Below are 26,625 nucleotides of genomic sequence, written 5' to 3'. Positions count from 1 at the left end.
ATGCATCTTAATGTGACTAATATGGAAAGACAGTGTAAAGTAAATGATGTGACAGCTTTGAAAACTGTGGATGAACAAAGATGTTCATACACACAAATCCTTAAAGGTGCCAGGACAAATTGAGGATTAGAGCACACTGATTTAAAGTAATTAACTAAAAAGCAAAGAGAAAAACAATTTCATTAGAAGTGCAGTTGAATTTGTAGGTACATCCTCATGAATACATGAGATGGGCAGGAAATAATCATCATTACATTTTCCCCAAAAGAAATTTTGTTTCAGAGAAATAGGAAAGCTCACAGTGAGGTCACTAATATTTTCCAGTTGTTTTAAGAGATTTACATTTGGTAATAATGCCAGTTTGTTATACTGTGTACCTGTGTATTTGTCTTTAAGGTAACAGTGGTAAAAAGCTTTTGGAGACTTGACGCTTTCACATTTGAATATTTCAAAATCATAGCTTAGCTTAGACACAGCGAGGCTGAAGTGTATTTTGACAGAATTGATATGCATTTGACTTTGTGCAGCTTTTATTCTAAGTTAAACTGATTGTCATGAGTTTAGTAAACCCTCATGATTGGTTATAGCTCAGTTAAATACTCAGAGTTAAAATAAACAAAAGCAGAGAGGCCCTGTGCCAGCTGACTCCACCCCCAGTGTTTCCCCAAATAGTAGTTGACCCTCTGCTTCTATTTGCTGAGTGCTCTCCTGGGAGAAGACATCATGTGGTTTTGGGAAATTTTAGATTTAAATTCAGGATTAAATAGCACAGGAACAGGAGGGGATGTGCTTATTAAAGCATCACCACAGGTCACAGGATTAATCAGGAATTTGACATGTATGCTAGTCACCTCATCCAGGCTCTCCAACAAAGACACAATAGATTTTGCATTTATTATAGACGCTGATGGCTTTTTGGACCGTGTTCATGGTGGGGCAGGTAACCCAGAACATTGTAGGCAGAAGTGTGTGGTTTGCGAGCCACATGAACATGTCACTGTGCTCCATAATAGCGAACAAGTTCTCTTGAGAGGGCTGTATGTCACAGTGGATCAAGAATGAGAGGGCACACATTTAAACTGATTTGCAAAAGAAGCAAATGTGATGTGAGAAAAAACTTTTTCACACAGCGAGTGGTTCGGGTCTGGAATGCACTGCCTGGAAGTGTAATGGAGGCAGGACATTAGATGATTATTTGAATAGAAATAACATGCAGGGGTAACGGGGAAAAGGCAGGGCAGTGGTACTGAGTCATAATGCTCTTTTGGAGAGCCGGTACAGACATGATGGGCTGAATGGCCTCCTTTTGTGCCATTAAAATTCTGTGACAGCTGTGCAGTGCTTGTAGAACAATTGCTCGTGATACAGACCAAAAGATTACACGTTTCTTACCACCATCAGGGTGGTAGAGAAAACACATCGCAATTTTTTTTTAAAAGTGCTTAGAGAATCAGGAGAAGATTGAGATTTATTTTCCCTCTGGTTACAATGGGTGTAAACCAGTTACTGGTGCTGTGGTGGTACTGTCACTGAATTGGTAATCTAAAATATCAGTGTAATTCTCTGGGGACTCAGGTTCAAATCCCATCATAGGATGGTGAAATTTGAATTCAATAGAATGAAAAAGTCTAATGATGAGCATGAAACTGTTGGTGGTGGGGAAACTTCTTAAAACAATTATTTGGGATAGAATTAATAGTCACATGGAAAAATGTGGATTGATTGGGAAGAGTCAGCATGGATTTGTTAAAGGAAAATTGTGTCCAACTAACTTGCTGGAGTTTTTTGAAGAGGTAACAGAGATGGTGGATGAGGGCAAAGCCGTTGATGTGGTGGATATGGACTTCCCAAAGGTGTTAGATACAGCGCCACACAACTGACTTGTGAGGAAAGTTACAGGTCCTGGAATAAAAGGGACAGTAGCAACGTGGATACAAAATTGGCTGAGGGATAGGAAACAGAGAGTAATGGTTAATGGGTATTTTTTGGGCTGGAGGAAGGTTTGTAGCGGAGTTCCCCAGGGATCAGTATTGGGACCCTTGCTTTTCCTGATATATATATAAATGATCTAGATCTTGGTGTGCAGGGGATCATTTCAAAGTTTGCAGATGACACAATACTTGGGAGAATTGTAAACTGTGAGGAGGACAGTGTAGAACTTCAAAAGGACATTGACACATTGGTGGAGTGGGCAGATAGGTAGCAGATGAGGTTCAATGTGGAGAAGTGTGAGATGATACACTTTGGTACAAAGAACATGGAGAGACAGTATAAAATAAAGGATACTATTCTGAAGGGCGTGCAGGAGCAGAGAGACCTGGGTGTATATGTACATAAGTCATTAAAGGTGGCAGGACAGGTAGAGAGAGCTGTTACTAAAGCATAGATATGCTAGGCTTCATTAATAGGGGCATAGAGTGTAAGAGAGGGGAGGTTGTGATGTACTTATATAGGACACTGGTTAGACCTCAGCTGGAGTATTGTGTACAGTTCTGGGCATCACATCATAGCAAGGATATGAACACATTGGACAGAGCGCAGGAGAGGTTTACAAGGATGGTTCCAGGGATGAGACACTTCAGTTATGAGGATAGATTAGAGAAGTTGGGACTGTTTTCTTTGGAGAGGAGAAGGCTAAGAGGAGACTTGATAGAAGTTTTCAAAATCATGAGGGATTTAGACAGAGTAGACAGGGAGAAACTGTTCCTGCTCGTAAACAGATCGAGAATCAGTGGTCACAGTTTTAAAGTGATTTGCAAAAGAAACAAATGTGAGGTAAGAAAAATCTTTTTCAGGCAGCGAGTAGTTAGGGTTTGGAATGTGTTGCTTGGAAGTGTGGTGGAGGCAGGTTCAATTGAGGCATTCAAGAGGGGATTGGGTGATTATTTAAATAGAAATAGAAACAATGTGCAGGGTTACGGGAAAAGGCAGGAGACTGGCACTGGGTTAAAATGCCCAGAGAGCTGGTGCAGACACAATGGGCCAAATGGCCTCCTTCTATACTACAACAATTCTGTGATTACCACCTGCAGACTCATTTCCCGATATTGTCCTGTTTACCAGTGAACACACAGCTACTGTATCTGCACCTCTCCAGCCCACTGGGTTTCCTTTCTCTAACTCGGTTCTATTTCTCTCCATTCTGTCTCTGTGGTTTCCTTTCTCTGGTTCCGGCTCTGACTTGACGCTTTGAGGCGGGCCCGAGCTTCTTTGTTTCCTGCTCCGCCTTAAACCCCCACCACACACACACACACACACAAGCGCTGGTTCCAGCTGAGTGATCCCGGGAGCTGGCGGCTGGGTGAGGGAGGACAAGCAGACTGAGCAACACCCAGAGCAGTGGGGCAGAGGCGGCTTTCCCGGGACTGGGAGTCGGGACCCGGGACCCACTGGAGCATCAACGGATAGTTCGAGATGCCGCATTACAAGTACCAGGGGGCACAAGTCAACTGTCTCTTCAAATATATCCTATTCTCTCTCAACATTATCTTCTGGGTAAGTAAGTCTGTGTGGGAGTGCCGGGGTGGGGTGATTTGTGGGGCTAGCTAGGAGTTATTCGTGGGGAGGTGATTTATGTTGCGGGTGTTTGTGGGGTATTTGTGATAGTTGGGGGTGATTTGTGGGAATGGGGTTCGCTCTGACCTCTTTACTGTTTGAGAAATTGTTGAAAACCCTTTCTGCTGCAGTGATTGGATGGCCAGAAAGCCCTTGTTAAAGTTCCACATGAAAGGCTGACACACAAGTATAAGATATGGGGTATCATGAGTGAGTTTTTGACTTGGATAGGGGTTGGCGATAGGGAAGAAATGTTCCAAACTGCTTGTATCACTTGGATTTAGAAACTCAATTCATGTGTAATGCTAAACTTGTGGGGAGAGACAACATTGTACTGTAGGATTGTACTAGCCGAGAGTACAGAAGGACCCAGACAAGGAACTAAACTACAATAAAACTCAATACAGAAAAGTAGCAAATCTTGATGCGAGATTCAGTGTGAGAGGCTGAGAGGAGAAACTTGTGCAGTCATTCCCCAAAGTAAAGTGACGTTGCACAAACTAACAGCTTGCATTTATCTGTTGATTCACATTTCATCTACAGCATGAGAGCTACATGAGCCTCTCTCCAGCTCAGCTTATCAGTGTTTCCTTCTGCTTTTACCTAACTTCCCCATCAATGCATTGACACCATTTACTTCAACCACACCTTGCACTGCTGAGTTCCATACTCCAACCACTCTGGCGAAAGAAACATTTCCTGAATTCTCGGTTGGATTTATTAGTGACTATTTTATATTAGGATCTCTACTTTTGCAATCTCCCTTAAATGGAAACATACTTTCTCTACATCTACTCCATCAAATTCCTCCTTGGTGTGGGGGCACTAGGAGTACACAGTGTGCGTGGGGGGTAGTGTGTGGGGGTGGGAGTTTAGTGTGGGGGTGGGACATGTATGGAGTGTTGGTCGGTAATATTGTGTCAGTCTATTGGTATTAGGCATGACTCAGTAGGAAGCACTCTCACCGTCTCACCTAATCCCCGCTCTCTCCATCTCACCTAATCCCCGCTCTCTCCATCTCACCTAATCCCCTCTCTCACTGTCTCACCTAGTCCCGGCTCTCACCATCTCACCTAATCCCCCCTCTCACTGTCTCACGTAATCCCCGCTCTCACCGTCTCACCTAATCCCCACTCTCTCCATCTCACCTAATCCCCGCTCTCTCCATCTCACCTAATCCCCGCTCTCTCCATCTCACCTAATCCCCGCTCTCTCCATCTCACCTAATCCCATCTCTCTCCATCTCACCTAATCCCATCTCTCTCCATCTCACCTAATCCCCGCTCTCTCCATCTCACCTAATCCCCGCTCTCACCATCTCACCTAATCCCCGCTCTCACCATCTCACCTAATCCCCTCTCACCATCTCACCTAACCCCCTCGCACCGTCTCACCTAATCCCCGCTCTCACCGTCTCAGCTAATCCCCTCTCACCATCTCACATAATCCCCTCTCTCACCGTCTCACCTAATCCCCTCTCACCATCTCACCTAATCCCCGCTCTCACCGTCTCACCTAATCCCCTCTCACCGTCTCAGCTAATCCCCTCTCACCATCTCACCTAATCTCCGCTCTCACCGTCTCACCTAATACCCTCTCTCACCATCTCACCTAATCCCCTCTCTCACCATATCACCTAATCCTCTCTCACCATCTCACCTAATACCCTCTCACCGTCTCACCTAATCCCCGCTCTCTCCGTCTCACCTAATCCCCTCTCACCGTCTCACCTAATCCCCGCTCTCTCCATCTCACCTAATCCCCACTCTCTCCATCTCACCTAATCCCCGCTCTCTCCGTCTCACCTAATCCCCGCTCTCTCCGTCTCACCTAATCCCCGCTCTCTCCGTCTCACCTAATCCCCGCTCTCACCGTCTCACCTAATCCCCTCTCACCATCTCACCTAATCCCTGCTCTCACCATCTCAACTAATACCCTCTCACCGTCTCACCTAATCCCCACTCTCTCCGTCTCACCTAATCCACTCTCACCGTCTCACCTAATCCCCGCTCTCTCCATCTCACCTAATCCCCGCTCTCTCCATCTCACCTAATCCCCGCTCTCTCCGTCTCACCTAATCCCCGCTCTCTCCGTCTCACCTAATCCCCGCTCTCTCCGTCTCACCTAATCCCCGCTCTCACCGTCTCACCTAAACGCCGCTCTCACCGTCTCACCTAATCCCCGCCGCTCTCACCATCTCAACTAATCCCCGCTCTCACCATGTCACCTAATCCCCTCTCACCGTCTCACCTAATCCCCTCTCACCATCGCACCTAATCCCCACTCTCTCCATCTCACCTAAACCCCGCTCTCTCCGTCTCACCTAATCCCCGCTCTCACCGTCTCACCTAATCCCCGCTCTCACCGTCTCACCTAATCCCCGCTCTCTCCATCTCACCTAATCCCCGCTCTCTCCATGTCAGCTAATCCCTGCTCTCCCCATCTCACCTAATCTCCGCCGCTCTCTCCGTCTCACCTAATCCTCTCTCACTGTCTCACCTAATCCCCGCTCTCACCGTCACACCTAATCCCCGCCGCTCTCACCGTCTCACCTAATCCCCGCCGCTCTCTCCGTCTCACCTAATCCCCTCTCTCCGTCTCACCTAATCCCCTCTCTCCGTCTCACCTAATCCCCGCTCTCTCCGTCTCACCTAATCCCCACTCACACCGTCTCACCTAATCCCCGCTCTCTCCGTCTCACCTAATCCCCGCTCTCACCGTCTCACCTAATCCCCGCCGCTCTCACCGTCTCACCTAATCCCCGCTCTCTCTGTCTCACCTAATCCCTGCTCTCTCTGTCTCACCTAATCCCCGCTCTCTCCGTCTCACCTAATCCCCGCTCTCTCCGTCTCACCTAATCCCCGCTCTCTCCGTCTCACCTAATCCCCGCTCTCTCCGTCTCACCTAATCCCCGCTCTCTCCGTCTCACCTAATCCCCGCTCTCTCCGTCTCACCTAATCCCCGCTCTCTCCGTCTCACCTAATCCCCGCTCTCACCGTCTCACCTAATCCCCGCCGCTCTCTCCGTCTCACCTAAACCCCTCTCACTGTCTCACCTAATCCCCGCTCTCTCCGTCTCACCTAATCCCCTCTCACCGTCTCACCTAATCCCCGCTCTCTCCATCTCACCTAATCTCCGCTCTCTCCGTCTCACCTAATCCCCGCTCTCTCCATCTCACCTAATCCCCTCTCTCTCCATCTCACCTAATCCCCTCTCTCTCCATCTCACCTAATCCCCACTCTCACCATCTCACCTAATCCCCGCTCTCACCATCTCACCTAATCCGCTCTCTCTCCATCTCACCTAATCCCCGCTCTCACCGTCTCACCTAATCCCCGCTCTTACCGTCTCACCTAATCCCCTCTCTCACCATCTCACCTATTCCCCTCTCTCTCCATCTCACCTAATCCCCTCTCTCTCCATCTCACCTAATCCCCACTCTCACCATCTCACCTAATCCCCGCTCTCACCATCTCACCTAATCCGCTCTCTCACCATCTCACCTAATCCCCTCTCTCAGCGGCTCACCTAATCCCCTCTCTCACCGGCTCACCTAATCCCCTCTCTCACCGTCTCACCTGAACCCCGCTCTCACTATCTCACCTAATCCCCTCACCATCTCACCTGATCGCTGCTCTCACCGTCTCACCTAATCCCCGCTCTCTCCATCTCACCTAATCCCCGCTCTCTCCATCTCACCTAATCCCCACTCTCTCCGTCTCACCTAAACCCCGCTCTCTCCGTCTCACCTAATCCGCGCTCTCACCGTCTCACCTAATCCCCTCTCTCACCGTCTCACCTAATCCCCGCTCTCACCATCTCACCTAATCCCCTCTCTCACCATCTCAACTAATCCCCTCTCACCATCTCACCTAATCCCCGCTCTTATCGTCTCACCTAATCCCCGCACTCACCATCTCAGCTAATCCCCTTTCTCACCATGTCACCTAATCCCCTCTCACCATCTCACCTAATCCCCGCACTCACCGTCTCACCTAATCCCCTCTCACCTAATCCCCTCTCTCACCGTCTCACCTAATCCCCTCTCTAACCATCTCACCTAATCCCCTCTCACCATCTCACCTAATCCACGCTCTCACCGTCTCACCTAATCCCCTCTCACCATCTCACCTAATCCCCTCTCTCACCATCTCACCTAATCCCCGCTCTCACCGTCTCACCGAATCCCCGCTCTCACCGTCTCACCTAAGACCCTCTCTCTCCGTCTCACCTAATACCCTCTCTCTCCGTCTCAACTAATTCCCTCTCTCTCCGTCTCACCTAATCCCCGCTCTCTCCGTCTCACCTAATCCCCGCTCTCTCCGTCTCACCTAATCCCCGCTCTCTCCGTCTCACCTAATCCCCGCTCTCACCGTCTCACCTAATCCCCGCTCTCTCCGTCTCACCTAATCGCCGCTCTCTCCGTCTCACCTAATCCCCGCTCTCTCCGTCTCACCTAATCCCCGCTCTCTCCGTCTCACCTAATCCCCGCTCTCTCCGTCTCACCTAATCCCCGCTCTCTCCGTCTCACCTAATCCCCGCTCTCTCCGTCTCACTTAATCCCCGCTCTCTCCGTCTCACATAATCCCCGCTCACTCCGTCTCACCTAATCCCCGCTCTCACCGTCTCACCTAATCCCCGCTCTCACCGTCTCACCTAATCCCCTCTCTACCGTCTCACCTAATCCCCTCTCTCACCGTCTCACCTAATCCCCTCTCACCGTCTCACCTAATCCCCGCTCTCACAGTCTCACCTAATCCCCGCTCTCACCATCTCACCTAATCCGCTCTCACCGTCTCACCTAATCCCTGCCCTCTCCATCTCACCTGATCCCCGCTCTCTCTGTCTCACCTAATCCCCTCTCACCATCTCACCTAATCCCTGCTCTCACCATCTCACCTAATACCCTCTCACCGTCTCACCTAATCCCCGCTCTCTCCGTCTCACCTAATCCCCTCTCACCGTCTCACCTAATCCCCGCTCTCTCCATCTCACCTAATCCCCGCTCTCTCCATCTCACCTAATCCACGCTCTCTCCGTCTCACCTAATCCCCGCTCTCTCCGTCTCACCTAATCCACGCTCTCTCCGTCTCACCTAATCCCCCCTCTCTCCGTCTCACCTAGTCCCCGCTCTCTCTGTCTCACCTAATCCCCGCTCTCTCCATCTCACCTAATCCCCGCTCTCTCCGTCTCACCTAATCCCCGCTCTCACCGTCTCACCTAATCCCCTCTCACCATCTCACCTAATCCCCGCTCTCTCCGTCTCACCTAATCCCCTCTCACCATCTCACCTAATCCCCGCTCTCTCCGTCTCACCTAATCCCCGCTCTCTCCGTCTCACCTAATCCCCGCTCTCTCCGTCTCACCTAATCCCCGCTCTCTCCGTCTCACCTAATCCCCGCTCTCTCCGTCTCACCTAATCCCCGCTCTCTCCGTCTCACCTAATCCCCGCTCTCTCCGTCTCACCTAATCCCCGCTCTCACCGTCTCACCTAAACGCCGCTCTCAACGTCTCACCTAAACGCCGCTCTCACCGTCTCACCTAAACGCCGCTCTCACCATCTCACCTAATCCCCGCCGCTCTCACCATCTCACCTAATCCCCGCTCTCACCATGTCACCTAATCCCCTCTCACCGTCTCACCTAATCCCCTCTCACCATCGCACCTAATCCCCGCTCTCACTGTCTCACCGAATCCCCGCTCTCACCGTCTCACCGAATCCCCGCTCTCACCGTCTCACCGAATCCCCGCTCTCACCATCTCACCTAATCCCCTCTCTCACCATCTCACCTAATCCCCGCACTCACCGTCTCACCTAATCCCCTCTCACCTAATCCCCTCTCTCACCGCCTCACCTAATCCCCTCTCTCACCATCTCACCTAATCCCCGCTCTCACCGTCTCACCGAATCCCCGCTCTCACCATCTCACCTAATCCCCTCTCTCACCATCTCACCTAATCCCCTCTCACCATCTCACCTAATCCCCACACTCACCGTCTCACCTAATCCCCTCTCACCTAATCCCCTCTCTCACCGCCTCACCTAATCCCCTCTCTCACCGCCTCACCTAATCCCCTCTCTCACCGCCTCACCTAATCCCCTCTCTCACCATCTCACCTAATCCCCTCTCACCATCTCACCTAATCCCCGCTCTCACCGTCTCACCTAATCCCCTCTCACCATCTCACCTAATCCCCTCTCTCACCATCTCACCTAATCCCCGCTCTCACCGTCTCACCTAATCCCCTCTCTCTCCGTCTCACCTAATCCCCTCTCTCTCCGTCTCACCTAATCCCCTCTCTCCGTCTCACCTAATCCCCTCTCTCCGTCTCACCTAATCCCCTCTCTCCGTCTCACCTAATCCCCACTCACACCGTCTCACCTAATCCCCGCTCTCTCCGTCTCACCTAATCCCCGCTCTCACCGTCTCACCTAATCCCCGCCGCTCTCACCGTCTCAGCTAATCCCCGCTCTCTCTGTCTCACCTAATCCCTGCTCTCTCTGTCTCACCTAATCCCCGCTCTCTCCGTCTCACCTAATCCCCGCTCTCTCCGTCTCACCTAATCCCCGCTCTCTCCGTCTCACCTAATCCCCGCTCTCTCCGTCTCACCTAATCCCCGCTCTCTCCGTCTCACCTAATCCCCGCTCTCTCCGTCTCACCTAATCCCCGCTCTCTCCGTCTCACCTAATCCCCGCTCTCTCCGTCTCACCTAATCCCCGCTCTCTCCATCTCACCTAATCCCCGCGCTCTCCATCTCACCTAATCCCCTCTCTCACTGTCTCACCTAGTCCCGGCTCTCACCATCTCACCTAATCCCCCCTCTCACTGTCTCACGTAATCCCCGCTCTCACCGTCTCACCTAATCCCCACGCTCTCCATCTCACCTAATCCCCGCTCTCTCCATCTCACCTAATCCCCGCTCTCTCCATCTCACCTAATCCCATCTCTCTCCATCTCACCTAATCCCATCTCTCTCCATCTCACCTAATCCCCGCTCTCTCCATCTCACCTAATCCCCGCTCTCACCATCTCACCTAATCCCCGCTCTCACCATCTCACCTAATCCCCTCTCACCATCTCACCTAACCCCCTCGCACCGTCTCACCTAATCCCCGCTCTCACCGTCTCAGCTAATCCCCTCTCACCATCTCACATAATCCCCTCTCTCACCGTCTCACCTAATCCCCTCTCACCATCTCACCTAATCCCCGCTCTCACCGTCTCACCTAATCCCCTCTCACCGTCTCAGCTAATCCCCTCTCACCATCTCACCTAATCTCCGCTCTCACCGTCTCACCTAATACCCTCTCTCACCATCTCACCTAATCCCCTCTCTCACCATATCACCTAATCCCCTCTCTCACCATATCACCTAATCCCCTCTCACCATCTCACCTAATCCCCGCTCTCACCGTCTCACCTAATCCCCTCTCACCATCTCACCTAATCCCCTCTCACCATCTCACCTAATCCCCTCTCTCACCGTCTCACCTAATCCCCGCTCTCACCGTCTCAGCTAATCCCCTCTCACCATCTCACCTAATCTCCGCTCTCACCGTCTCACCTAATCCCCTCTCTCACCATCTCACCTAATCCTCTCTCACCATCTCACCTAATACCCTCTCACCGTCTCACCTAATCCCCGCTCTCTCCGTCTCACCTAATCCCCTCTCACCGTCTCACCTAATCCCCGCTCTCTCCATCTCACCTAATCCCCACTCTCTCCATCTCACCTAATCCCCGCTCTCTCCGTCTCACCTAATCCCCGCTCTCTCCGTCTCACCTAATCCCCGCTCTCTCCGTCTCACCTAATCCCCGCTCTCACCGTCTCACCTAATCCCCTCTCACCATCTCACCTAATCCCTGCTCTCACCATCTCAACTAATACCCTCTCACCGTCTCACCTAATCCCCACTCTCTCCGTCTCACCTAATCCACTCTCACCGTCTCACCTAATCCCCGCTCTCTCCATCTCACCTAATCCCCGCTCTCTCCATCTCACCTAATCCCCGCTCTCTCCATCTCACCTAATCCCCGCTCTCTCCGTCTCACCTAATCCCCGCTCTCTCCGTCTCACCTAATCCCCGTTCTCTCCGTCTCACCTAATCCCCGCTCTCACCGTCTCACCTAAACGCCGCTCTCACCGTCTCACCTAATCCCCGCCGCTCTCACCATCTCAACTAATCCCCGCTCTCACCATGTCACCTAATCCCCTCTCACCGTCTCACCTAATCCCCTCTCACCATCGCACCTAATCCCCGCTCTCTCCATCTCACCTAAACCCCGCTCTCTCCGTCTCACCTAATCCCCGCTCTCACCGTCTCACCTAATCCCTGCTCTCACCGTCTCACCTAATCCCCGCTCTCTCCATCTCACCTAATCCCCGCTCTCTCCATGTCAGCTAATCCCTGCTCTCCCCATCTCACCTAATCTCCGCCGCTCTCTCCGTCTCACCTAATCCTCTCTCACTGTCTCACCTAATCCCCGCTCTCACCGTCACACCTAATCCCCGCCGCTCTCACCGTCTCACCTAATCCCCGCCGCTCTCTCCGTCTCACCTAATCCCCTCTCTCCGTCTCACCTAATCCCCTCTCTCCGTCTCACCTAATCCCCGCTCGCTCCGTCTCACCTAATCCCCGCTCTCTCCGTCTCACCTAATCCCCGCTCACACCGTCTCACCTAATCCCCGCTCTCTCCGTCTCACCTAATCCCCGCTCACACCGTCTCACCTAATCCCCGCCGCTCTCACCGTCTCACCTAATCCCCGCTCTCTCTGTCTCACCTAATCCCTGCTCTCTCTGTCTCACCTAATCCCCGCTCTCTCCGTCTCACCTAATCCCCGCTCTCTCCGTCTCACCTAATCCCCGCTCTCTCCGTCTCACCTAATCCCCGCTCTCTCCGTCTCACCTAATCCCCGCTCTCTCCGTCTCACCTAATCCCCGCTCTCTCCGTCTCACCTAATCCCCGCTCTCTCCGTCTCACCTAATCCCCGCTCTCTCCGTCTCACCTAATCCCCGCTCTCTCCGTTTAACCTAATCCCCGCTCTCTCCGTCTCACTTAATCCCCGCTCCCTCCGTCTCACTTAATCCCCGCTCTCACCGTCTCACCTAATCCCCTCTCTACCGTCTCACCTAATCCCCGCTCTCTCCGTCTCACATGATCCCCGCTCACTCCGTCTCACCTAATCCCCGCTCTCACCGTCTCACCTAATCCCCTCTCTACCGTCTCACCTAATCCCCTCTCTCACCGTCTCACTTAATCCCCTCTCACCGTCTCACCTAATCCCCGCTCTCACAGTCTCACCTAATCCCCGCTCTCACCATCTCACCTAATCCGCTCTCACCGTCTCACCTAATCCCTGCCCTCTCCATCTCACCTGATCCCCGCTCTCTCCGTCTCACCTAATCCCCTCTCACCATCTCACCTAATCCCTGCTCTCACCATCTCACCTAATACCCTCTCAACGTCTCACCTAATCCCCGCTCTCTCCGTCTCACCTAATCCCCTCTCACCGTCTCAACTAATCCCCGCTCTCTCCATCTCACCTAATCCCCGCTCTCTCCATCTCACCTAATCCACGCTCTCTCCGTCTCACCTAATCCCCGCTCTCTCCGTCTCACCTAATCCACGCTCTCTCCGTCTCACCTAATCCCCCCTCTCTCGGTCTCACCTAATCCCCGCTCTCTCCGTCTCACCTAATCCCCGCTCTCTCCATCTCACCTAATACCCGCTCTCTCCGTCTCACCTAATCCCCGCTCTCACCGTCTCACCTAATCCCCTCTCACCATCTCACCTAATCCCCGCTCTCTCCGTCTCACCTAATCCCCTCTCACCATCTCACCTAATCCCCGCTCTCTCCGTCTCACCTAATCCCCGCTCTCTCCGTCTCACCTAATCCCCGCTCTCTCCGTCTCACCTAATCCCCGCTCTCTCCGTCTCACCTAATCCCCTCTCTCTCCATCTCACCTAATCCCCGCTCTCTCCGTCTCACCTAATCCCTGCTCTCTCCGTCTCACCCAATCCCCGCTCTCACCGTCTCACCTAAACGCCGCTCTCACCGTCTCACCTAAACGCCGCTCTCACCGTCTCACCTAAACGCCGCTCTCACCATCTCACCTAATCCCCGCCGCTCTCACCATCTCACCTAATCCCCGCTCTCACCATGTCACCTAATCCCCTCTCACCGTCTCACCTAATCCCCTCTCACCATCGCACCTAATCCCCGCTCTCACCGTCTCACCGAATCCCCGCTCTCACCGTCTCACCGAATCCCCGCTCTCACCGTCTCACCGAATCCCCGCTCTCACCATCTGACCTAATCCCCTCTCTCACCATCTCACCTAATCCCCGCACTCACCGTCTCACCTAATCCCCTCTCACCTAATCCCCTCTCTCACCGCCTCACCTAATCCCCTCTCTCACCATCTCACCTAATCCCCGCTCTCACCGTCTCACCGAATCCCCGCTCTCACCATCTCACCTAATCCCCTCTCTCACCATCTCACCTAATCCCCTCTCACCATCTCACCTAATCCCCGCACTCACCGTCTCACCTAATCCCCTCTCACCTAATCCCCTCTCTCACCGCCTCACCTAATCCCCTCTCTCACCATCTCACCTAATCCCCTCTCACCATCTCACCTAATCCCCGCTCTCACCGTCTCACCTAATCCCCTCTCACCATCTCACCTAATCCCCTCTCTCACCATCTCACCTAATCCCCGCTCTCACCGTCTCACCGAATCCCCGCTCTCACCGTCTCACCGAATCCTCTCCCTCTCCGTCTCACCTAATCCCCTCTCTCTCCGTCTCACCTAATCCCCTCTCTCTCCGTCTCACCTAATCCCCTCTCTCCGTCTCACCTAATCCCCTCTCTCCGTCTCACCTAATCCCCGCTCGCTCCGTCTCACCTAATCCCCACTCACACCGTCTCACCTAATCCCCGCTCTCTCCGTCTCACCTAATCCCCGCTCTCACCGTCTCACCTAATCCCCGCCGCTCTCACCGTCTCACCTAATCCCCGCTCTCTCTGTCTCACCTAATCCCTGCTCTCTCTGTCTCACCTAATCCCCGCTCTCTCAGTCTCACCTAATCCCCGCTCTCTCCGTCTCACCTAATCCCCGCTCTCTCCGTCTCACCTAATCCCCGCTCTCTCCGTCTCACCTAATCCCCGCTCTCTCCGTCTCACCTAATCCCCGCTCTCTCCGTCTCACCTAATCCCCGCTCTCTCCGTCTCACCTAATCCCCGCTCTCTCCGTCTCACCTAATCCCCGCTCTCTCCGTCTCACCTAATCCCCTCTCTCCGTCTCACCTAATCCCCGCTCTCACCGTCTCACCTAAACGCCGCTCTCACCGTCTCACCTAAACGCCGCTCTCACCGTCTCACCTAAACGCCGCTCTCACCGTCTCACCTAAACGCCGCTCTCACCGTCTCACCTAAACGCCGCTCTCACCGTCTCACCTAAACGCCGCTCTCACCGTCTCACCTAAACGCCGCTCTCACCGTCTCACCTAAACGCCGCTCTCACCATCTCACCTAATCCCCGCCGCTCTCACCATCTCACCTAATCCCCGCCTTCGCCATGTCACCTAATCCCCTCTCACCGTCTCACCTAATCCCCTCTCACCATCGCACCTAATCCCCGCTCTCACCGTCTCACCGAATCCCCGCTCTCACCGTCTCACCGAATCCCCGCTCTCACCGTCTCACCGAATCCCCGCTCTCACCGTCTCACCGAATCCCCGCTCTCACCATCTCACCTAATCCCCTCTCTCACCATCTCACCTAATCCCCTCTCACCATCTCACCTAATCCCCGCACTCACCGTCTCACCTAATCCCCTCTCACCTAATCCCCTCCCTCACCGCCTCACCTAATCCCCTCTCTCACCATCTCACCTAATCCCCGCTCTCACCGTCTCACCGAATCCCCGCTCTCACCATCTCACCTAATCCCCTCTCTCACCATCTCACCTAATCCCCTCTCACCATCTCACCTAATCCCCGCACTCACCGTCTCACCTAATCCCTTCTCACCTAATCCCCTCTCTCACCGCCTCACCTAATCCCCTCTCTCACCATCTCACCTAATCCCCTCTCACCATCTCACCTAATCCCCGCTCTCACCGTCTCACCTAATCCCCTCTCACCATCTCACCTAATCCCCTCTCTCACCATCTCACCTAATCCCCGCTCTCACCGTCTCACCGAATCCCCGCTCTCACCGTCTCACCGAATCCTCTCCCTCTCCGTCTCACCTAATCCCCTCTCTCTCCGTCTCACCTAATCCCCTCTCTCTCCGTCTCACCTAATCCCCGCTCTCTCCGTCTCACCTAATCCCCGCTCTCTCCGTCTCACCTAATCCCCGCTCTCTCCGTCTCACCTAATCCCCGCTCTCTCCGTCTCACCTAATCCCCGCTCTCTCCGTCTCACCTAATCCCCGCTCTCTCCGTCTCACCTAATCCCCGCTCTCTCCGTCTCACCTAATCCCCGCTCTCTCCGTCTCACCTAATCCCCGCTCTCTCCGTCTCACCTAATCCCCGCTCTCTCCGTCTCACCTAATCCCCGCTCTCTCCGTCTCACCTAATCCCCGCTCTCTCCGTCTCACTTAATCCCCGCTCTATACGTCTCACCTAATCCCCTCTCACCATCTCACCTAATCCCCGCTCTCTCCATCTCACCTAATCCCCGCTCTCTCCATGTCAGCTTATCCCTGCTCTCTCCATCTCACCTAATCCCCGCCGCTCTCTCCGTCTCACCTAATCCCCTCTCACTGTCTCACCTAATCCCCGCTCTCACCGTCTCACCTAATCCCCGCCGCTCTCTCCGTCTCACCTAATCCCCTCTCACTGTCTCACCTAATCCCCTCTCTCACCGTCTCACCTGAACCCCGCTCTCACCATCTCACCTAATCCCCTCACCATCTCACCTAATCGCCGCTCTCACCGTCTCACCTAATCCCCGCTCTCACCGTCTCACCTAATACCCGCTCTCTCCATCTCACCTATTCCCCGCTCTCTCCATCTCACCTAATCCCCGCTCTCTCCGACTCACCTAATCCCCGCTCTCTCCGTCTCACCTAATCCCCGCTCTCTCCGTCTCACCTAATCCCCGCTCTCTCCGTCTCACCTAATCCCCGCTCTCTCCGTCTCACCTAATCCCCTCTCTCACCGTCTCACCTAATCCCCTCTCTCACCGTCTCACCTAATCCCCTCTCACCATCTCACCTAATCCCCGCTCTCACCGTCTCACCTACTCCCCGCTCTCTCCATCTCACCTCATCCCCTCTCACCGTCTCACCTAATCCCCTCTCTCACCGTCTCACCTAATCCCCTCTCTCACCATCTCACCTAATCCCCTCTCACCATCTCACCTAATCCCCGCTCTCACCGTCTCACCTAATCCCCTCTCACCATCTCACCTAATCCCCTCTCTCACCATCTCACCTAATCCCCTCTCACCATCTCACCTAATCCCCGCTCTCACCGTCTCACCTAATCCCCTCTCACCGTCTCACCTAATCCCCTCTCACCATCTCACCTAATCCCCGCTCTCACCGTCTCACCGAATCCCCGCTCTCACCGTCTCACCGAATCCCCGCTCTCACCATCTCACCTAATCCCCTCTTTCACCATCTCACCTAATCCCCTCTCACCATCTCACCTAATCCCCGCACTCACCGTCTCACCTAATCCCCTCTCACCATCTCACCTAATCCCCTCTCTCACCGCCTCACCTAATCCCCGCTCTCACTGTCTCACCTAATCCCCTCTCACCATCTCACCTAATCCCCTCTCTCACCATCTCACCTAATCCCCGCTCTCACCGTCTCACCGAATCCCCGCTCTCACCGTCTCACCGAATCCTCTCCCTTTCCGTCTCACCTAATCCCCTCTCTCTCCGTCTCACCTAATCCCCGCTCTCTCCGTCTCACCTAATCCCCGCTCTCTCCGTCTCACCTAATCCCCGCTCTCTCCGTCTCACCTAATCCCCGCTCTCTCCGTCTCACCTAATCCCCGCTCTCTCCGTCTCACCTAATCCCCGCTCTCTCCGTCTCACCTAATCCCCGCTCTCTCCGTCTCACCTAATCCCCGCTCTCTCCGTCTCACCTAATCCCCGCTCTCTCGGTCTCACCTAATCCCCGCTCTCTCGGTCTCACCTAATCCCCGCTCTCTCGGTCTCACCTAATCCCCGCTCTCTCGGTCTCACCTAATCCCCGCTCTCTCCGTCTCACCTAATCCCCGCTCTCTCCGTCTCACCTAATCCCCGCTCTCTCCGTCTCACCTAATCCCCGCTCTCTCCGTCTCACTTAATCCCCGCTCTATCCGTCTCACCTAATCCCCGCTCTCTCCGTCTCACCTAATCCCCGCTCTCACCATCTCACCTAATCCCCTCTCTACCGTCTCACCTAATCCCCTCTCTCACCGTCTCACCTAATCCCCTCTCACCATCTCACCTAATCCCCGCTCTCACCGTCTCACCTAATCCCCGCTCTCTCCATCTCACCTAATCCCCTCTCACCGTCTCACCTAATCCCCGCTCTCTCCATCTCACCTAATCCCCTCTCACCATCTCAACTAATCCCCTCTCACCCTCTCACCTAATCCCCTCTCACAATCTCACCTAATCCCCGCACTCACCGTCTCACCTAATCCCCTCTCACCTAATCCCCTCTCTCACCGTCTCACCTAATCCCCTCTCTCACCGTCTCACCTAATCCCCTCTCTCACCGTCTCACCTAATCCCCTCTCTCACCATCTCACCTAATCCCCTCTCACCATCTCACCTAATCCCCGCTCTCACCGTCTCACCTAATCCCCTCTCACCATCTCACCTAATCCCCTCTCTCTCCATCTCACCTAATCCCCACTCTCACCATCTCACCTAATCCGCTCTCTCTCCATCTCACCTAATCCCCGCTCTCACTGTCTCACCTAATCCCCTCTCTCACCGTCTCACCTAATCCCCTCTCTCACCGTCTCACCTAATCCCCTCTCTCACCATCTCACCTATTGCCCTCTCTCACCGTCTCACCTAATCCCCTCTCTCACCGTCTCACCTAATCCCCTCTCTCACCATCTCACCTAATCCCCTCTCTCACCGTCTCACCTGAACGGCGCTCTCACCATCTCACCTAATCTCCTCACCATCTCACCTAATCGCCGGTCTCACCGTCTCACCTAATCCCCGCTCTCTCCATCTCACCTAATCCCCGCTCTCTCCATCTCACCTAATCCCCGCTCTCTCCGTCTCACCTAATCCACGCTCTCTCCCTCTCACCTAATCCCCGCTCTCTCCGTCTCACCTAATCCCCGCTCTCTCCGTCTCACCTAATCCCCGCTCTCTCCGTCTCACCTAATCCCCGCTCTCTCCGTCTCACCTAATCCCCGCTCTCACCGTCTCACCTAATCCCCTCTCTACCGTCTCACCTAATCCCCTCTCACCATCTCACCTAATCCCCGCTCTCACCGTCTCACCTAATCCCCTCTCACCATCTCACCTAATCCCCTCTCACCATCTCACCTAATCCCCTCTCACCGTCTCACCTAATCCCCTCTCACCTAATCCCCTCTCTCACCGTCTCACCTAATCCCCTCTCTCACCATCTCACCTAATCCCCTCTCACCATCTCACCTAATCCCCGCTCTCTCCGTCTCACCTAATCCCCCTCTCTCCGTCTCACCTAATCCCCGCTCTCTCCGTCTCACCTAATCCCCTCTCTCACCGTCTCACCTAATCCCCTCTCTCACCGTCTCACCTAATCCCCTCTCACCATCTCACCTAATCCCCGCTCTCACCGTCTCACCTACTCCCCGCTCTCTCCATCTCACCTCATCCCCTCTCACCGTCTCACCTAATCCCCTCTCTCACCGTCTCACCTAATCCCCTCTCTCACCATCTCACCTAATCCCCTCTCACCATCTCACCTAATCCCCGCTCTCACCGTCTCACCTAATCCCCTCTCACCATCTCACCTAATCCCCTCTCTCACCATCTCACCTAATCCCCTCTCACCATCTCACCTAATCCCCGCTCTCACCGTCTCACCTAATCCCCTCTCACCGTCTCACCTAATCCCCTCTCACCATCTCACCTAATCCCCGCTCTCACCGTCTCACCGAATCCCCGCTCTCACCGTCTCACCGAATCCCCGCTCTCACCATCTCACCTAATCCCCTCTTTCACCATCTCACCTAATCCCCTCTCACCATCTCACCTAATCCCCGCACTCACCGTCTCACCTAATCCCCTCTCACCATCTCACCTAATCCCCTCTCTCACCGCCTCACCTAATCCCCGCTCTCACTGTCTCACCTAATCCCCTCTCACCATCTCACCTAATCCCCTCTCTCACCATCTCACCTAATCCCCGCTCTCACCGTCTCACCGAATCCCCGCTCTCACCGTCTCACCGAATCCTCTCCCTTTCCGTCTCACCTAATCCCCTCTCTCTCCGTCTCACCTAATCCCCGCTCTCTCCGTCTCACCTAATCCCCGCTCTCTCCGTCTCACCTAATCCCCGCTCTCTCCGTCTCACCTAATCCCCGCTCTCTCCGTCTCACCTAATCCCCGCTCTCTCCGTCTCACCTAATCCCCGCTCTCTCCGTCTCACCTAATCCCCGCTCTCTCCGTCTCACCTAATCCCCGCTCTCTCCGTCTCACCTAATCCCCGCTCTCTCCGTCTCACCTAATCCCCGCTCTCTCGGTCTCACCTAATCCCCGCTCTCTCGGTCTCACCTAATCCCCGCTCTCTCGGTCTCACCTAATCCCCGCTCTCTCCGTCTCACCTAATCCCCGCTCTCTCCGTCTCACCTAATCCCCGCTCTCTCCGTCTCACCTAATCCCCGCTCTCTCCGTCTCACTTAATCCCCGCTCTATCCGTCTCACCTAATCCCCGCTCTCTCCGTCTCACCTAATCCCCGCTCTCACCATCTCACCTAATCCCCTCTCTACCGTCTCACCTAATCCCCTCTCTCACCGTCTCACCTAATCCCCTCTCACCATCTCACCTAATCCCCGCTCTCACCGTCTCACCTAATCCCCGCTCTCTCCATCTCACCTAATCCCCTCTCACCGTCTCACCTAATCCCCGCTCTCTCCATCTCACCTAATCCCCTCTCACCATCTCAACTAATCCCCTCTCACCCTCTCACCTAATCCCCTCTCACAATCTCACCTAATCCCCGCACTCACCGTCTCACCTAATCCCCTCTCACCTAATCCCCTCTCTCACCGTCTCACCTAATCCCCTCTCTCACCGTCTCACCTAATCCCCTCTCTCACCGTCTCACCTAATCCCCTCTCTCACCATCTCACCTAATCCCCTCTCACCATCTCACCTAATCCCCGCTCACACCGTCTCACCTAATCCCCTCTCACCATCTCACCTAATCCCCTCTCTCTCCATCTCACCTAATCCCCACTCTCACCATCTCACCTAATCCGCTCTCTCTCCATCTCACCTAATCCCCGCTCTCACTGTCTCACCTAATCCCCTCTCTCACCGTCTCACCTAATCCCCTCTCTCACCGTCTCACCTAATCCCCTCTCTCACCATCTCACCTATTGCCCTCTCTCACCGTCTCACCTAATCCCCTCTCTCACCGTCTCACCTAATCCCCTCTCTCACCATCTCACCTAATCCCCTCTCTCACCGTCTCACCTGAACGGCGCTCTCACCATCTCACCTAATCTCCTCACCATCTCACCTAATCGCCGGTCTCACCGTCTCACCTAATCCCCGCTCTCTCCATCTCACCTAATCCCCGCTCTCTCCATCTCACCTAATCCCCGCTCTCTCCGTCTCACCTAATCCACGCTCTCTCCCTCTCACCTAATCCCCGCTCTCTCCGTCTCACCTAATCCCCGCTCTCTCCGTCTCACCTAATCCCCGCTCTCTCCGTCTCACCTAATCCCCGCTCTCTCCGTCTCACCTAATCCCCGCTCTCACCGTCTCACCTAATCCCCTCTCTACCGTCTCACCTAATCCCCTCTCACCATCTCACCTAATCCCCGCTCTCACCGTCTCACCTAATCCCCTCTCACCATCTCACCTAATCCCCTCTCACCATCTCACCTAATCCCCTCTCACCATCTCACCTAATCCCCTCTCACCGTCTCACCTAATCCCCTCTCACCATCTCACCTAATCCCCGCACTCACTGTCTCACCTAATCCCCTCTCACCTAATCCCCTCTCTCACCGTCTCACCTAATCCCCTCTCTCACCATCTCACCTAATCCCCTCTCACCATCTCACGTAATCCCCTCTCACCATCTCACCTAATCCCCGCTCTCACCGTCTCACCTAATCCCCTCTCACCATCTCACCTAATCCCCGCTCTCACCATCTCACCTAATCCCCGCTCTCACCATCTCACCTGATCCCCGCTCTCACCGTCTCACCGAATCCCCTCTCTCACCGTCTCACCGAATCCCCTCTCTCACCATCTCACCTAATCCCCTCTCTCACCATCTCACCTAATCCCCTCTCACCATCTCACCTAATCCCCGCACTCACCGTCTCACCTAATCCCCTCTCACCTAATCCCCTCTCTCACCGTCTCACCTAATCCCCTCTCTCACCATCTCACCTAATCCCCTCTCACCATCTCACCTAATCCCCGCTCTCTCCGTCTCACCTAATCCCCCTCTCTCCGTCTCACCTAATCCCCGCTCTCTCCGTCTCACCTAATCCCCGCTCTCTCCGTCTCACCTAATCCCCGCTCTCTCCGTCTCACCTAATCCCCGCTCTCTCCGTCTCACCTAATCCCCGCTCTCTCCGTCTCACCTAATCCCCGCTCTCTCCGTCTCACCTAATCCCCGCTCTCTCCGTCTCACCTAATCCCCTCTCTCTCCGTCTCACCTAATCCCCGCTCTCTCCGTCTCACTTAATCCCCGCTCTATCCGTCTCACCTAATCCCCTCTCTCACCATCTCACCTAATCCCCTCTCACCATCTCACCTAATCCCCGCTCTCACCGTCTCACCTAATCCCCGCTCTCTCCATCTCACCTAATCCCCTCTCACCGTCTCACCTAATCCCCGCTCTCTCCATCTCACCTAATCCCCTCTCACCATCTCACCTAATCCCCTCTCACCCTCTCACCTAATCCCCTCTCACCATCTCACCTAATCCCCGCACTGACCGTCTCACCTAATCCCCTCTCACCTAATCCCCTCTCTCACCGTCTCACCTAATCCCCTCTCTCACCGTCTCACCTAATCCCCTCACCATCTCACCTAATCGCCGGTCTCACCGTCTCACCTAATCCCCGCTCTCTCCATCTCACCTAATCCCCGCTCTCTCCATCTCACCTAATCCCCGCTCTCTCCGTCTCACCTAATCCCCGCTGTCTCCGTCTCACCTAATCCCCGCTGTCTCCGTCTCACCTAATCCCCGCTCTCTCCGTCTCACCTAATCCCTGCTCTCTCCGTCTCACCTAATCCCCGCTCTCTCCGTCTCACCTAATCCCCGCTCTCTCCGTCTCACCTAATCCCCGCTCTCACCATCTCACCTAATCCCCTCTCTACCGTCTCACCTATTCCCCTCTCTCACCGTCTCACCTAATCCCCTCTCACCATCTCACCTAATCCCCGCTCTCACCGTCTCACCTAATCCCCGCTCTCTCCATCTCACCTAATCCCCTCTCACCGTCTCACCTAATCCCCGCTCTCTCCATCTCACCTAATCCCCTCTCACCATCTCACCTAATCCCCTCTCACCATCTCACCTAATCCCCTCTCACCGTCTCACCTAATCCCCTCTCACCATCTCACCTAATCCCCGCACTCACCGTCTCACCTAATCCCCTCTCACCTAATCCCCTCTCTCACCGTCTCACCTAATCCCCTCTCTCACCATCTCACCTAATCCCCTCTCACCGTCTCACCTAATCCCCTCTCACCTAATCCCCTCTCTCACCGTCTCACCTAATCCCCTCTCTCACCATCTCACCTAATCCCCTCTCACCATCTCACCTAATCCCCGCTCTCACCGTCTCACCTAATCCCCTCTCACCATCTCACCTAATCCCCGCTCTCACCATCTCACCTAATCCCCGCTCTCACCATCTCACCTAATCCCCGCTCTCACCGTCTCACCGAATCCCCACTCTCACCGTCTCACCGAATCCCTGCTCTCACCATCTCACCTAATCCCCTCTCACCATCTCACCTAATCCCCGCACTCACCGTCTCACCTAATCCCCTCTCACCTAATCCCCTCTCTCACCGTCTCACCTAATCCCCGCTCTCACCATCTCACCTAATCCCCTCTCACCATCTCACCTAATCCCCGCTCTCACCGTCTCACCTAATCCCCTCTCACCATCTCACCTAATCCCCTCTCTCACCATCTCACCTAATCCCCGCTCTCACCGTCTCACTGAATCCCCGCTCTCTCCGTCTCACCTAATCCCCTCTCTCTCCGTCTCACCTAATCCCCTCTCTCTCCGTCTCACCTAATCCCCTCTCTCTCCGTCTCACCTAATTCCCTCTCTCTCCGTCTCACCTAATCCCCGCTCTCTCCGTCTCACCTAATCCCCGCTCTCTCCGTCTCACCTAATCCCCGCTCTCTCCGTCTCACCTAGTCCCCGCTCTCTCCGTCTCACCTAATCCCCGCTCTCTCCGTCTCACCTAATCCCCGCTCTCTCCGTCTCACCTAATCCCCGCTCTCTCCGTCTCACCTAATCCCGCTCTCTCCGTCTCACCTAATCCCTGCTCTCTCCGTCTCACCTAATCCCCGCTCTCTCCGTCTCACCTAATCCCCTCTCTCTCCGTTACACCTAATCCCCGCTCTCTCCGTCTCACTTAATCCCCGCTCTATCCGTCTCACCTAATCCCCTCTCTCACCATCTCACCTAATCCCCTCTCACCATATCACCTAATCCCCGCTCTCACCGTCTCACCTAATCCCCGCTCTCTCCGTCTCACCTAATCCCCTCTCACCGTCTCACCTAATCCCTGCTCTCTCCATCTCACCTAATCCCCTCTCACCATCTCACCTAATCCCCTCTCACCCTCTCACCTATTCCCCTCTCACCATCTCAGCTAATCCCCGCACTCACCGTCTCACCTAATCCCCTCTCACCTAATCCCCTCTCTCACCGTCTCACCTAATCCCCTCTCTCACCGTCTCACCTAATCCCCTCTCTCACCATCTCACCTAATCCCCTCTCTACCGTCTCACCTAATCCCCTCTCTCACCGTCTCACCTAATCCCCTCTCACCATCTCACCTAATCCCCGCTCTCACCGTCTCACCTAATCCCCGCTCTCTCCATCTCACCTAATCCCCTCTCACCGTCTCACCTAATCCCCGCTCTCTCCATCTCACCTAATCCCCTCTCACCATCTCACCTAATCCCCTCTCACCATCTCACCTAATCCCCTCTCACCATCTCACCTAATCCCCGCACTCACCGTCTCACCTAATCCCCTCTCACCTAATCCCCTCTCTCACCGTCTCACCTAATCCCCTCTCTCACCATCTCACCTAATCCCCTCTCACCATCTCACCTAATCCCCGCTCTCACCGTCTCACCTAATCCCCTCTCACCATCTCACCTAATCCCCGCTCTCAGCATCTCACCTAATCCCCGCTCTCACCATCTCACCTAATCCCCGCTCTCACCGTCTCACCGAATCCCCACTCTCACCGTCTCACCGAATCCCTGCTCTCACCATCTCACCTAATCCCCTCTCTCACCATCTCACCTAATCCCCTCTCACCATCTCACCTAATCCCCGCACTCACCGTCTCACCTAATCCCCTCTCACCTAATCCCCTCTCTCACCGTCTCACCTAATCCCCTCTCTCACCGTCTCACCTAATCCCCTCTCACCATCTCACCTAATCCCCTCTCTCACCATCTCAGCTAATCCCCGCTCTCACCGTCTCACTGAATCCCCGCTCTCACCGTCTTACCGAATCCCCTCTCTCTCCGTCTCACCTAATCCCCTCTCTCTCCGTCTCACCTAATCCCCTCTCTCTCCGTCTCACCTAATCCCCTCTCTCTCCGTCTCACCTAATTCCCTCTCTCTCCGTCTCACCTAATCCCCGCTCTCTCCGTCTCACCTAATCCCCGCTCTCTCCGTCTCACCTAATCCCCGCTCTCTCCGTCTCACCTAATCCCCGCTCTCTCCGTCTCACCTAATCCCCGCTCTCTCCGTCTCACCTAATCCCCGCTCTCTCCGTTTCACCTAATCCCCGCTCTCTCCGTCTCACCTAATCCCGCTCTCTCCGTCTCACCTAATCCCCGCTCTCTCCGTCTCACCTAATCCCCGCTCTCTCCGTCTCACCTAATCCCCTCTCTCTCCGTCTCACCTAATCCCCTCTCTCTCCGTCTCACCTAATCCCCGCTCTCTCCGTCTCACTTAATCCCCGCTCTATCCGTCTCACCTAATCCCCTCTCTCACCATCTCACCTAATCCCCTCTCACCATATCACCTAATCCCCGCTGTCACCGTCTCACCTAATCCCCGCTCTCTCCGTCTCACCTAATCCCCTCTCACCGTCTCACCTAATCCCCGCTCTCTCCATCTCAGCTAATCCCCTCTCACCATCTCACCTAATCCCCTCTCACCCTCTCACCTAATCCCCTCTCACCATCTCACCTAATCCCCGCACTCACCGTCTCACCTAATCCCCTCTCACCTAATCCCCTCTCTCACCGTCTCACCTAATCCCCTCTCTCACCATCTCACATAATCCCCTCTCACCATCTCACCTAATCCCCGCTCTCACCGTCTCACCTAATCCCCTCTCACCATCTCACCTAATCCCCTCTCTCACCATCTCACCTAATCCCCGCTCTCACTGTCTCACCGAATCCCCGCTCTCACCGTCTCACCTAATCCCCTCTCTCTCCGTCTCACCTATTCCCCTCTCTCTCTGTCTCACCTAATTCCCTCTCTCTCCGTCTCACCTAATCCCCGCTCTCTCCGTCTCACCTAATCCCCGCTCTCTCCGTCTCACCTAATGCCCGCTCTCTCCGTCTCACCAGCTCTCTCCGTCTCACCTAATCCCCGCTCTCTCCGTCTCACCTAATCCCCGCTCTCTCCGTCTCAC

At 54.4% G+C, this 26,625-nt stretch overlaps 1 protein-coding gene across 1 annotated transcript in view; it reads left to right on the top strand.

Moving 5' to 3' along the window:
- Nucleotides 1-3,220: 3,220 nt before the first annotated feature.
- Nucleotides 3,221-26,625, top strand: part of LOC121270902 (tetraspanin-14-like) — a 345,453-nt gene continuing 322,048 nt past the window's right edge. The window contains exon 1 of the mRNA XM_041176484.1: nucleotides 3,221-3,495. Within this exon, the coding sequence (XP_041032418.1) occupies nucleotides 3,415-3,495 (81 nt within the window). The 5' untranslated portion in view covers nucleotides 3,221-3,414. The remainder of the gene's footprint in view (nucleotides 3,496-26,625) is intronic.

This window comes from Carcharodon carcharias, chromosome 28 (genome assembly GCF_017639515.1).
Source record: "Carcharodon carcharias isolate sCarCar2 chromosome 28, sCarCar2.pri, whole genome shotgun sequence".
Lineage (NCBI taxonomy): Eukaryota > Metazoa > Chordata > Chondrichthyes > Lamniformes > Lamnidae > Carcharodon > Carcharodon carcharias.
Note: the sequence above shows the minus strand (reverse complement) of the source record. Positions and strands in the feature narration are given on the sequence as shown.